Source organism: Lampetra fluviatilis, chromosome 1 (genome assembly GCF_964198595.1).
Source record: "Lampetra fluviatilis chromosome 1, kcLamFluv1.1, whole genome shotgun sequence".
Classification (NCBI taxonomy): domain Eukaryota; kingdom Metazoa; phylum Chordata; class Hyperoartia; order Petromyzontiformes; family Petromyzontidae; genus Lampetra; species Lampetra fluviatilis.
This window is the reverse complement of record NC_136275.1, coordinates 19,425,054-19,439,641: the sequence shown is the minus strand read 5'-3', so window position 1 is coordinate 19,439,641 and position 14,588 is coordinate 19,425,054. Positions and strand designations below refer to the sequence as shown.

At 46.8% G+C, this 14,588-nt stretch overlaps 1 protein-coding gene and 1 long non-coding RNA gene across 2 annotated transcripts in view; one reads left to right on the top strand and one right to left on the bottom strand.

The window, feature by feature from the left end:
* Positions 1-1,156: 1,156 nt before the first annotated feature.
* LOC144936819 (uncharacterized) lies at positions 1,157-8,063 on the bottom strand. The gene is made up of 4 exons (XR_013637493.1): positions 7,913-8,063; positions 2,432-2,624; positions 1,509-1,538; positions 1,157-1,244 (listed from the first exon to the last, which is right to left on the bottom strand). It is a non-coding gene; the product is annotated as an uncharacterized LOC144936819 (long non-coding RNA).
* A 147-nt stretch (positions 8,064-8,210) lies between these two features.
* Positions 8,211-14,588, top strand: part of CFAP46 (cilia and flagella associated protein 46) — a 78,883-nt gene continuing 72,505 nt past the window's right edge. The window contains exons 1-5 of the mRNA XM_078858807.1: positions 8,211-8,579; positions 10,089-10,158; positions 12,388-12,506; positions 13,506-13,637; positions 14,124-14,188. Coding sequence (XP_078714933.1) covers positions 10,110-10,158; positions 12,388-12,506; positions 13,506-13,637; positions 14,124-14,188 — 365 coding nt within the window. The 5' untranslated portion in view covers positions 8,211-8,579; positions 10,089-10,109. The remainder of the gene's footprint in view (positions 8,580-10,088; positions 10,159-12,387; positions 12,507-13,505; positions 13,638-14,123; positions 14,189-14,588) is intronic.

Genomic DNA, 14,588 nt, shown 5'->3' with positions numbered 1-14,588 from the left:
GGGTCCGGGAGTCCAAGATGTCGCCGCGTCGGTGGACCCGTCTGCACCAGAGGACGCGGATTGGCGATGGAGGCAGATGGCGGCGCAGCTGGAGACGCTGAAAATCGTGCTCGCGCAATTGTGCGAGCTCGTCATGCCGAGGACGGCGTTGGGGAGAGCCGATGGAGGTCCGCTGGTCGCTGCCTTGCCTCCGCTGTCGGCGCCATTGGCCACGCGGCAAGAAGACGCCATCTTGGGCGTGGCAGGAGAAGAACGGCGGGAAGCCGCCATCTTGCGCTCTCCGCGGCGAGAGGCCGCCATCTTGAACACGTTGCGATGCGACGCCATTTTGAATATGCCGCCTGGTGAGTCATCGGCTGAGGACGGTGCAACAAGGAGTCGCAGTCGTCATCTCACGACCGTCAAAGAATTCTCCATCGGGGGCGATTGGAGTGCTTTCGCCTGCAGATTTCTGGCGCCGGTACGCTCAGCAAGGTGGACGGACGCTGAGGCATTGGAGGTTTTACCGACTCTTCTCGATGACGAGTCGGTGAGATTCTTCCGCTCCATAAAGGCGGAGAAGAAGAAAACATTGAGAGGAGTTTTCGACGAGATGGCAGATGCATATGAGCCACCGGATGATGCTCATCGCCGGTTTGTTCAACGTCAGCGAGCACCCAAGGAGTCGCCGGTGGCATACAGGGGTGCGGTATTGGAGTTGGCCATGGCTGCATACCCGGAGACGGAGCCTGACCTGCTCGAACCTCTCATCTTGGGTAAGATGCTCGAGCTGTCCCGGGATTTGGGGATTCCTATGCCGGTGTGTGGCCACGAAAAGCTTACGTCCCGGGCGGCCGCTAAATGTCTTGATGCCCAGTTCAACCTGCGCCGTTGGAAGCAAGTCACGGCGTGGACGGGGGGGCCCATCGTTGAGGTAGGTGCCGCGGGTTGGGATCCCAAGAAGGCGGTGTACGTTCCTGACGGGGGGGGCCCGCAGGAGCTGACAGCCGCCTCTGCTCAGTGGTCGGCCCGCAGTACGCCGGGGCCGCGATCGGCGCCACCGCCACGGGAGCGTCGGGACGGGGTGCCTGCGGCGCGGCGCAACAACATCGACTGCTTCCGCTGCGGCCGTAAAGGCCATTATGCCAGGGACTGCTGGGCCCGCGTCCCGGGTCCGCCCCAGCAGGAGGCCTCGTCAGCGGACGTGCCACAGAAGGATCCTCAAGGACAGGCAAGTCGGTGCGCACCAGACACCCGGCACGCATCTACCAGATGCAATACAGAAGGGAGATTATCACATGGTGTGTGTTAATAGCACAAATGTATTCACTATTTCTTAGAATTGTACGTTAATGTTCCATTGGATACGTCCAGGGTGTTATTTGTTGGGACGGATTTCCCATACAAATCTTTACACGAAGGTTTATTATCAAATTGTATTATCTTTAAGAGTTATAAAATTATCTGTAATATTAGCTGGAAGTTAAGATATGTGTTGTCCCTGCTCAGAATGTATTTCACCTTGTTACCTGGGGTGCTGTCTGTGGCACAGACGTCTTCTGTGTGACAAAAAATACAGAGGGAGTTAGAGATTAGTACATTACACGTGAACGGTAAAAACAATATAAGTGAATCTAAAAGCGTGAATTTCAGTTGTGACTTTCGCTGAAAAAGATTGAAGGTTGGATAACACTCAGCTACTGCAAAATAAAATTTCAACCAAATTCAACACGTATTTAAATGTGTATTGATTTTTACATTTACGATGCAGCTACGATCTACTTGTAATGCATTCAGATTGGTAATTCACAAACCGTATACTGCATTGTCAGCCATATTATATATGTATTGATTGATTTCAGGAAAATCTAATTACATTGATTTTACATAACGCTTTGCTTCATTATATCTGTGACCCGCGATAATACGTTAACCGCTTGTTTAAAAGGTGTACAGTTCAATTCCGGCAGGCCACCCTGGGTAATACTGCAGGTAGATTAGCCATAAAATACGTGCTGACTGCTTCACACTCGGCGTTAAATATCCACCGATGACATTTAAAGAACAGAAGGCTATTGTGTACTATCGCCCCTATCCAAATTTGATACGCAAAAATAAAGTCGCATATTACTTGATTTAGAAAACAGAGCAAAACACGCCCCCTCCTGAAAAAAGCCCTGAGTGTCAGCGGGGGCGTTTCTGGATAAATAAGCAAAAATAACTCAATAACGGAGCACAACCCACATTGCGTACAGCATTAACAGGTCGTCACACGATATGAACTCGAGCAGAGAAACGCAACGAGTGGCAACACCATACAAGTTAAAATATTAATGGAACAAGTAAAATAAAGTGCACTTGTGTGAATTGGTGGTGACAGTAAATGAAATATTTTTACACTTATAATGTAAATGCCGATTTTGTCAAATGTTTCCATCACGTAACATCTTACTTGATTTGGTGTGATCGATGACAAGGAGCTCCACGATGGCTTTACTTTCTCTATAGGAGCGGTACTGCGGTCCCAGTCCTATGAAATACCATGTTTGTGCTATGCAGCAGTAGTTCCCTGCAGTTTTTTTGAGAACCTCCATGAAAGTCAAGTTAAACACGTTTCCGTCGGTCTTCCAGATCAATCTACCATCCTGTGAAGAGGGATAATCTTTTTTATACCAAATCTGATCTCTTCCACCTACACGGGATGCGCTGGCACAGTTGTTACGGAGTTTTGGGCATTTATGCCAGTTGACGGATACATAATAATTTCCAGCTTCCTTTACAATGCACATTAAGGTTGTCTTTGAACCTTCACTCACGGATAGTTTCGACTGAGCCACCGACACGTTTAAACCATTTGTCAGACCTGTGAAAATAAATTGTTTGCGTTCAATAAAAAGCAAATAAAACACAAAAAACCGACACAACAAAGTTTAAATTCAGACTATATGCCTCTTTCACACCGTCCCCCGCATAAACAATACAACATATATTCTTGTTATGCAACCCATCCGCCACACGACCATCTGGGAACTAATCTTATCAGCAGCATTGGTTCACTACACGCACACACTGTGGACCGGTGTCGACATGCAGCATCACATCAGGAGTCAGTTCTGCTTAAATCAACGCTGGAGGAATCGCCAGATGTCCACGGGCAAAGGGACCTCATTGTGTGTAAAACTATATAATGCATCACACAAAATACCCATTGTGGCTGATAACATGAGCTCCCAGAATTACTTGTGGACGATGGGTTGCGTAAAATTACGTTTTGTGGAGCGTCTGTATACAGCAGGCAGATTGTTGAATTACTATATTATATTTTCCGGCATGCACTTACAAGACACGGAAACGAAACTGAGAACAAGCTATTAAAATAGTGCGTAAATTAACATTAGCTTTTTTATTTTCCATAAACTTACCTCTAACGTTGACATAACTGCTGTATTACTCAAATAGAAGGGCTTGGAACTAAATACACATCCGGCCAAACTTTCTTTGAATTCAATTTGGAAAATTCTTATAAATTGTAGTGAATTTTAACGAATTATGTTAACAGATCTAATTTTTATTATTATTAAAAATAACAACACAAATCAATTACACGGTCACATATTTAATTTTCAAATAAGTGTAAAACATGTTTACCTCAAGTCTTGTACAAAACGAGCAGACAAATGACCATTGTCAGAGACATTTTAACCGGGATGCGTGCACTCTGCTGCAGCTGTCTTCATAGAAATGAGAAGTGGTTTCATATGTAGCAACTTATGAGTTCTACTGGAGTTTTGTAAGTTAGAGACGTGTACACGAGAGATTTCATCGCAGGCTGGGTTGGTTGCTTGGTTCTTCGACATTCGCCAACGTCGTGTAAATGTCCCTGAAGTGGACTGCCCATTGGTGGAGGGTGTTGATGCAACAATGGTTACTAAAGAATTTTGGGAAAAAAATTACGTTTCGAGTGTATAATGTGCACAGAAGATCTCAAGGATGTATATCGTCACATTGACTCTGTAATGATACGTGTTCAGGGAGACTAGTTTTCACTTGTGATATTAGGACATTCAGTGCGTAGTGAGAGAATGCAAACATCCAGCACTCAATGCATATACTGGACTGTAAAACACTCCAATGAACGTTTAATGGGCCGTTATAAGGTCGCACTCATTATACTCAAAGTACTTACCACAAATGAACCATGACACCTTGCTGATCTCGTCAAGGAGCAAAAACCATCACGCGAACTCTGGTCATCTTCAAAGCGGCGTTTGGCAAGCCATCGAACAAAGAGAAGTCCCTACATCGAGCACTTTCAGATGTGTTGTTGCGGCCCGTCTGGAACGCTCTTCCTTCCAACATTAAACACTGGAGCTATGCACTTATAAATCTAGATTGGAAACGAATTTCTTCACAACTTATTTGTGTTTTAGTTTGTTGTCCTTCTCGCACACATCCGATTAGCACGGTTGGCTACGTACGGTGGTGCGAACGAAGTTATACATACATACATTCCATGTGAAAGCATTATTGTCAGACATATATCAACAGGTGGGCTGCGATCCATTAACCAGCGAGGACAAACTTTAGCAATTAAAGAGTAGGCAGGATTGGAGAAGAATGAGCCCACTCCCATCTTGCCAGCCAAGCGTAGCTGAAGGCCGGGGCAAGGGGAATCTGCTACGGGTCTGTGGTGGAAATTCCACAATTCCATAACAGGCGTCAAGTCTTCCCAGAGAGAAAAAAAAATTGACTGCTGGTGAGTTCCCAAAAGAGAGGTGTTACTCATGTAATCGATGATGAAACCACAGTGGCTGTCGATGATGGTGACGATGGAGGTGTTTGATGACGATGCTGAGTATGATTGCACCGCACCCCAATGTCGCAGCGATTTAGCAGTTTTTTGTTAATTGGTGTCCGATGCACCACCGAACCCACTCCTCCACAGCCGTAGTGGTCGCTTTCCTCATTGTGCCTTGGTCTTGCCCACTCTGCTGTTGCCACCTCATTAAATAGACATCCGTGAAATAGAGCTTCATAGCTCATCGGATTCCTCCAGTGTAAATGAAGATTCTGAAACGTGGACCCTCAGTGGCAGTTTAAGATGTAGGCTTTCGCTCCCACAATTATTCATGAGGGTTTTTGGGCACAATTTTGGACAAAAAAACCCTTATATATTTATAGACGAAAATAATAGTATGGTATAAGGAATGTCATAGCCAATTTACATACCAGAAAATTAGACAGGTTTCGCTTAATTGAATTGTCATACATTTTAAATAAATACAATTAAAGCAATGTTTTTGGTTTGCAATCGTATGCAAGCAATCTATAACTTTACGTGCCACACACTGCAGTGTGCCACTGTTCCTGTGTCGGTACAATCCCTGTAGACAGAGTTGTGGGCTGAATCCAGTTCAGATTGGAAGTTCAGACTGCGATACATTTGAAGAAGTTAGTCAGCAATGTGTTTATGTAATTTATGTGTATGCAAACACTTGCTATATGTGATTAGGATAACGTAGAGGAAAAGGCACTACCCAGGAGACTGCACCGAAGGCGGTAATGTGTATCAATGTGAATGCGAGATTGGCGGGGACCCGAAGGGTTGTATATGTGAAATAAAAAAAATCTCAGCTCTTTCAGCAATAGTTACCAGGTCTATTCCACAATTACCCGCACCTCTGATAAGCACGGTTGGCTACGTAGGGTGGGAAATAAGTTCAACATACATATATTGTGCAATTGGGGTTCGGCGTGGCAAATGTATCACAATCAGATATCCTATGTTCATGTCCTAGGACTTAAAAATGTATTTAAAGCTTTCGTGACTGCAGGGATTCATATTCTTGGTTCTTTCGGTAAAGTCACGTAGAAGGGAAACAATAAAATAATAACAACAATCTAAAACAAGAAATTATTATTTTATTGTTTCCCTTCTATGTGACTTTACCGAAAAAACCAAGAATATGAATCCTAGGACTTAGTTTCTCATAAGATATTTGCAATAGCTTATCAAAGTACTGATTTAGAAACTCTATGATGCCTTGTGGCTTCAACACATTCCTGCGGAAGGAGCTGGTAGGAACGTTGGGTTGCTCGGTCAATGGCCAGATTCAACGGCGGCGTGGTGTATTCCGCAAATATGCCCGACTGTGAGGGCGGGCACAAGCTGGCGTGAGTAGGTTAAACGTTGAGTTTTATAAGGTCACCACAGGGTGACCAGCCCCTTCTCACCCAGCCCCACCCCTCCCACCCCCCACCCAGCCCCACCCCTCCCACCCCCCACCCAGCTCCACCCTCCCCACCCTCCCCACCCAGCCCCTCCCCACCCAGCCCCTCCCCACCCTCCCCTCTCCACCCAGCCCCACCCCTCCCATTTTGGATGCACGACGGACGGACGGACACAATAATCCCCTGTGGGCTGGTGGAACCACGTGGTTCCTACCAGTATAAATCTATTTCATATGGCCATGTCAAAGCACTGGTGCAGATTCTCTTTGACAGTTGTACACGTCGAGGAAGATCGGGTTTACAAGAGGATTCTCTCAGGGGCATGACCCACAGAGGGGATTCATCTTTAGGATGACCAGGTCAACGACGGAAGCCAGGAGGATCACAGCAACACCACCAATGACCGCCGCCTTTAAAATGCCACATTGTGAAATTAAATTGAAGAAACAATTTCATCCCATCTTTGAAGGCCCAAACTAAATATTCACTCAAATCTACTCAGATTACGATATTTACGCACAAAACTGTACAACATGTAAACAGCGTATTCAATGTATTCGGTACATCTGCAGTCACCGAAATGAATCCAGTGTAGCATTTATGGTCTATGGATTATACACAATGTAGAGTACATCTGAAATCATCCGAATGAAGTCCTATCAAAAAGCTGGACAATAAAGAAGATCACATGGTAGTCAAAGCAGAAACGCTCAAGCTGTCCTGGATTACCGGAGCAACACTGAGGGATAAGTAGAGAAGTGAAGACATCAGAATACAATATGGGGTAGGAAGCGAAGGTAGCAAGACTGCGATGTTCTGGCCATTGAGTGGTAGAGTGAAGAGGAACACGTGGACAGCGGGCCGTCAGAAGAAACATGTTTCTGATTGTGAATGAATGCCCATGCAAAAAAGGAAAACACACGGATATCCACGATAAAATAATAATTGCCGAAACACCACTGACTGAATCATCCATATGGAGGACTACATTTTCTGTGTTACAGTGCTCCCTGCTGGTACACGTGCCATCTTCAACCTTGCTTCTCGCTTTACATGAAATGACACCAACGACTGTATGCTAGGAGCCTCTTACTGGTAGGAACCTCCTGGTTACACCAGCCCACCGGGGATTATTGTGTCCGTCCGTCCGTCGTGCAGGGAGGGGAGGGGCTGGGTGGGGAGGGGCTGGGTGGGGGGTGGGAGGGGTGGGGCTGGGTGGGGAGGGGCTGGTCACCCAGTGGTGCCCTTATAAAACTCAACAATTAACCTACTCACGCCGGCTTGTGCCCGCCCTCACAGTCGGGCATATTTGCGCAATACACCACGCCGCCGTTGACCCTGGCCATTGACCGAGCAACCCAACCATTCCTACCAGCTCCCTCCGCAGGAATGTGTTACATTGCCTTCCGGCCAACCTGTCCCCAGTTATCTCAACGCGTGCCTTCGAGCCAGAGGTCGCAAACGGGTTTTGATTCCTTACCCGTACCCGGCCGCACCAGGGTCGCAAACGGGTACCCGTACCCTACCCGATACCCGGCTACCCGTACCCGGCCGGGTATCGGGTAGGGTACGGGTATCGGGTACCCCGATTGCGACCTCTGGGATGAAGCCATGTTGTAGGCGCGGGTGGGTTGATTCGAGGAACTTGAATTGTGAGAAGAGACAAGACGTTGGGAAATGAGTGACAATCACGGTGACTCACCAGTGACTCACGGCCTACCCGTACCCGGCCGCACCAGGGTCGCCCGTTTGCGACCCTGGTGCGGGTAGGGTACGGGTATCGGGTTGCGACCTCTGCTTCGAGCACTTTGATTTGTTTTTTTTGCTTCCCCCAATCTCCGTCTCTTCTCAAATCGCCGGGGGGCGTGGCCCGCGGGCTTCCCGTCGCGCGCATGCGCGGTCGCCGGGGGGCGTGGCCCCACGGGCTTCCCGTCGCGCGCCGGGCGCGGCCGCGCATGCGCAGTCGCCGGGGGGCGCGCGACTGCCGTTGCCGTGGCGACGAACGCCGAGCGTGGAAGACAGACACGTGACGAGAGACAGACGAGGAGAGAGACACGGGGAGAGAGACACACGGAGAGAGACAGGAGAGACACACACACGAGGGAGATAGACACGTGGAGACAGAGGAGAGACACACGAGGGAGAGACACACACACACACTGGAGAGGCAGAGGAGAGATACACACACGGAGAGAGACACACGAGGGAGAGACAGGAGAGAGACACACACGAGGGAGAGAGACACACACGGAGAGAGACAGAGGAGACACACACGAGGGAGAGACACACAGGCGAGCGACACAGGTGAGGAAGAAGAAGGAGGAGGAGGGGGGGTCTGCTCCAGGTGTTAAACCGCAGAGCGACACGAGGCAAGTTTTGTTGAATCGCCTCTTGTAAGCGCTCGTTTACAATGTAAGCCTTGAGACTCTGCTGCTGATGATGATGATGGGTTTGTGATGGTGCACAGGTTCAATTAACAAACGCATTCAACACATTGGTCAATAAAATTTGCCTGGAAAGTCTCCAAAAAATAACATTTTATAGATAACAGGCGATGTTTCGGCCAATAGCCTTTCACAGCACTGGTGCTGTGGTCACGTGACCCCCTCTATAGATGAATTAACACAACACTCGATTGATCGATTACTTAATTCGCACCTTTTTTTCACGGTTCAAAATGTAGTAAACGCCATTCGGCCAGCAACAATCAGCATGATTAAAATTGCAATAAATCAGAGGCAAAGTGACGTTCTGCTGTGCTCCAATGAACATTGAGGCATTGGGTCGGTGCTCCTCTGCTTACAGTGGCGGAAATTCCACATTTCTATGGCGGGGAATGATAATTGGTTAAACAAAACAAATCGATGAGTGAAATTCACAGGAACGGTAACCATGGTATAGTAGTAGCGACAGAAGAGTGATCAGGAGGTAACTGAGCACCGCTGAACAAGTGATTGGAGTTCCTCATTGAGTGCTGCATTATCAATCACCATGACTGCTTGACGTTGTCTGCTATGTACCCTCACTGCTGTCATAAGACATCGGTAAGGTAAGGTTAAAGGTTAAACAACGAGCCTACCTTTTACCCTTACCCCATACAAATTACCCGATTACAGGGTAATTATTGGTGTACTACTACACATGAAAAAGGTTTATAACAGGTAAATGCTAGGTAGAGCGCTTTATTCATATAAACTACTCTCGATGATTCCAATTTTACACGCTTTGTTTGAACTCACTCTGTTGTTGTCTTTATTGTTGTTGTCGGTGTTGTATCCTCAAATCTTCTAACTCAATTTTAACCCACTTCCCAATGTGGTATCGACTGCAAACTTGGTATACTTATGTTATACGGATGACAATACTATATTCTATCATAAAAAATATATATTTTTCAACATTATTTTTTATATGTTATGTTTCGGCTTGGGTCTAATTGTCCACGCTCAACTGACGTTGGCTGTAATTGGCCACGGCCCCCTTGCCTTATGGCAAGCTTCGGGGCCACTTCCTGGAGTCGTGGAGTTCTTCCATTACTAGTACATTTCATAAAAGCGTGTTTAAAAAAAAGTTTTTTTAATATTACTTATTAAATGGAGGCCACGGACTGCGCCACGGAGCTTTTAGCGGTAAACAATGTACCGTATTTACCGGGTAATGATTCGCGCTACCTTTACCTCTACCGGGTAATTCTTCAGAGCTACCTTTACCCCTTGGCATGTCGACACCTTTACCCTTTTACCCGGTAAAAAGGGTAAATTACCTTGCCGAGGCCTAGTTGTCAAGTGCTGCGAGTTTAGAAATTGGAGGCTCCGTGATAAGTGTACAGCTCGTCACCTGTCACTCACGCTGACAACCCCCCACCTGCGCTTCCACAGCGTTTGGGGCTGCGGACATACATGGAGGCTCGCGTCCGTCAGGCGTTGGAGGCTGCCCGGCGTAACAGAGGCAAGCGAAAGAGAGCAGCCGCAGAAGAGTCCGGTGGGAAAAGGGGCATTTTTATAGATGTGGCTTTTCCCACTGGCACATCTAAACCGCGGCGGGGCCGTGCTCGGCCAGTTTGAAGCATGGGTTGCCTTTCAACTGGGAAATCTGAGCCGTGCCACTGATATCCCGTGTCAGAATCAGCATCTTTATTTAGACTGCAGGAGAAATCCGATTACGCAGATGTCCAGTATTGGCAGGTTAGCAAGTTACAGCGCAAACTACCAAACAAACGATAGGACTTAAAAATAGAGAGAATGTTAAACAAGTCACTAAATATAAATAGTAAAATACTTAATTTTAAAAGTCCGATTTGTCAAGCTTGGCCAAGGCAGCAAAAACAACAAAACAGTCGCAAACCAGACTAAGAAAGCACACAGTTGCTCAACAAAATGTCATATTAGCATGTACTTTATGATGCCAAGACAGACACAAATGATGGCATCTAGTTAAGACAAATTTACTTGTTTTAACAGGTGAGAACTCAAGATACCAGGATAGTCAAGAGTGGTCTCGTTCACCAATATGAAACTAGGGGAAATAAATTACATGAAGTACAGCAAATAAGGGGCCGTCCATAAATGACGTCACGCACTACGGGGGTGGGGGGGGGGGGGTCAGACATTTGTGACGAGGGGGGGTGGTTTGAGAAATGTGACGTCACATCAAAATGCACAACTTTAAATAAATATCGCTAACACGTTCTACTTAATTAATAGACTTTTTAATAACTGTTTTCTCCTACAGCATCAGAGTACAGCGCCACATTAAATACGCACTACAATGACAATAGTTTAAAGCGATTTGAAGCATGTTTTATTTGTTTTTTGGGGGGGGGGCAGAGCTTTGTGACGTGATATTTGAGGGGGGGTCTGAATTTTTGTGACGCCGTGTGACGAAGGGGGGGTGGGAGTAAAAAATCGTCCAAAATCGCGTGACGTCATTTATGGACGGCCCCTAAGCAAATAAATTCAGAGCAAAAACAACTGTGCAACATGAGAAATAGAAAATATTGCACGAACATAAATGCATGTTCAATCATATTTTCCCTGTAGCGTAAGTCAGTTCGGGCAGATTATTTTTTTTACCGATAATAGTACAATTACAATTAATTTATAAACCTCATATCTAAACTGACAAGGGTATATGTTAATTGCAAGTAGAGATATAAAGAATCAACAGCTTAGCACAGAATCGTGATTGAGATGGGAGAGTAAGGACATTTTGAAGCGATGGAATTCCAGGTGTTTTGGGCATTAACACAGAATTGGTGAGAACCATGTGATGAGTGGAATACAGTGATTCCTCGTTTATCGCGGTTAATGGGGACCGGAACCCCTCGCGATAGGTGAAAATCCGCGAAGTAGGATTGGCCCCCTAGGAATTTCCGTATATGTGTGTGTGGGTACCAGAATGTTTAAAATATATATATTTAAACTTTATATATATATTTTACTTAAATCTATTTAATTATAAAACCATTAATATTATACATTCACTCTCTCTCTCTCTCATACGATACGTATTATGGTGTTCTACACTCACCCATCGACAGTAGTATCTTGAGACTTGACTCCAGTAATGACGACGACGAGGATGACAATGACAATGACGACGATGACAGACCTGTGCAGTTCGATGAATGTGATTATGAATGATGATGGTGTTACTGCACAGGTATAATGAGGCCTTTAAATCAGTTCGAAAAATCCGCGATGCACTGAGGCCGCGAAACTTGAACCACGAAGTGGCGAGGGATTACTGTAGTTTGTAACATCAAGCACGTGGTGGAATGATTGGATTTAGAAAATTATATGTGGCATTAGAGGTCGATTTGCATATGTCAGCATAGTCTAGGATTGACTTTGTTTATGTGTAGAAAACGATAAACAGAATTTGTTTCTATACAAAGGAAAGCCTCCCTGAGTCATGTGGAGGGACAGATATGGGAAGGAGGTGTACTGTCACCTTATTTATTTCTGTAAAAAATGGTTGTAGATGTAATCAGGAAGAGGAGGTTACTCAGGATGGTATAATATGCATAATGGTGGAGGGCAAGTTACTGATACAGGCATTGGAGTGTTAACCAAGGGGAAGACATCAAGCCAATGATGATGAGACTGTGTGTTGTGTTGGCCTCATATGTGCTTGTTAAAGGCTAAATTGGGTGTGTGTTTATGTTTGTGTGTACAGATTCAAGCACTCTACTGAAAGGCTATGAGATTCTGGTCACTGCCACTACGGAAGGCCAGACAGAGGGAATCTGCCTGGCCCCAGACCTCTTTGTGATATGTGCTGAGCTTGCAATAGAGGTACACACACAACAACAACAACCGCCATTCGCCACTAAGTGGCGGTGATGTCACCACGACGCTTGTGCCAGGCCATGTGCACCTTGAGGCCACGTGAAGTGTCGAACGCCCGCTGGCAGGAGGTCACGGGGCAGACCCAGGTGCCACAGGTCGACTGACCGAGATGACTGAGATAACTGGCTGATGCACCACCTGTGTCCCCTACTGTGCCAACTTGCTGTGCTTTAGCCACCCGGCGCTCCGCTCATTGTTGTGAGCGTCGCTCCTCCGCCCTCTGTTGTTGTTGGAGGGCGACTGCCTCCAACTGCCCAGTAGCGTCCTTCACGAGCCTCCTCCACTGAGGCCGATCTTGACACCGCTGGTACCAGTCATCGGCAAGTCCACTCAGCTCCACGTCCTCCTGTACCACATCACTCCATCTCTTCTCTAGCCAGCCCGTGCCGCGCCCATTTAGCCCCCTCTATCCGGCCAAACAAAAGCTGTTTAGGCATGCGGTGGCTGGGCATGCGGGCTACATTACCTAGCCAACGCAGCCTTTGCCCGCCGGAGGAGCTCACCGATGGGACTTTGCCCAGATCTTTCAAGGATTTGTGAGCTCCTCACACAATCCAGCCTGGTTAAACCCAGGATGGATCGTAGGCAGGCCAGCCTAAATGTTTCTAACCGGCGAAGATGTTCCATTAGGGGGGTTCACTTTCGCAAGCGTAGAGAAGGGAGGGAATGACCGTGGCCGATATCACACACAATAACAAAGATCCCACATGTAGCCTACTAGCTGTTGTGGCAAGTGCTGTTAGCCTCAAATTAGTAACTGTTGCGATGTGCAACATCACCATGAGGGAGACAAAGGCGGCCAGGCGTGGAGCTAGCCACCTCATCCCCTCGTGTGCCGTGTCGGCCTTCATAGGTGCTCGCTAACAGCACTTACTCCAAAAGTCTGTAGAGGATATTCGGTGGATTTTTGTCTGCACATCTCTGCCTCTGTATGTGTTTGTGTAGAATGAGCTGCTGGGTGTGGGTGAGGAGTGCGTGCGCCGGTTTCTGCAGACAGCGCCAGCCCTCGGCCCCCTGATCGTGCGCATCGTGCTTTGCCAGGCCCAGCTCAACGGAGTGCTGAGCCCCGACCGGACTGTGCGTGACACACACATACACCTACACCCCTACAAAGACAACGATCCCCCCTATATAGCCTTGACATACTGTTGGGTCAAGTGCTGTTAGCAAGTACCTATTACATCCGGTATGGCGCACAGGGGGTGGGAGGCCAGCACCATGCCCGGTCGCCTTTGTCTCCCCAGTGCTGAAGTTTACATGCCATGTCAGGTACTGGTTAAAGGTTCAGTCAACATAAGGGAGGGCCACATGCACACGCATGCTAAAGTTTGTGTGCTGTGCTGTGTATATCATGTATGTAATTTGTATGTCATGTGTGCGCTGTGTAGGCTGTGTGCTGTGTATGTAATGTGTATGTTTGTGTGTATGTTCTGTATGCTGTGTGTGCAATGCTTTTGATTGTTCTATTCTATGCATGTTGTGTGTGTATGGTGTGCATGATTTTTTGTGTATGTTGTGCATGTATTCTGTGTGTGATGTATGCTCTTGTCCCCCTGTGTGTAGGAGCAGCTGAATGAATCAATGCTCTACTACATCAAAGCTGCACATTTGGCAAAGCAGGACCCCAGGTGTGGCTCTGAATTCTGTAGCTAATATCTTAAAAAATTGTAAGGTGGCAGGGTGGCGCACGAAGGGCATGGGTTCGATTTCTAACTCAGGCATCTCTATGGAGTTTGTATGTTCTCCCTCTGTTCTGAATGGGGTTTCACCAGTTTCGTCCCATAGCTAAATAACCCATAATTTAAATGGTTTTGGCTAAACATCAAAATGCTGAAAAGTGACTTTGCAAATCACTCATTAGGGATTACACAGCAGCAACATTGCCCCCTACTGCAATACTTGGCAGGACCCTCCGAACAAAAACGCTTGAGACTCATTGCAGCTTTCCTGTGTAAACAAGCGTAATAAAAATAAATGTCTGTGTGCTATGTGGACTGGTAGCATAGCTACTGCGCTACGAACCCAGCG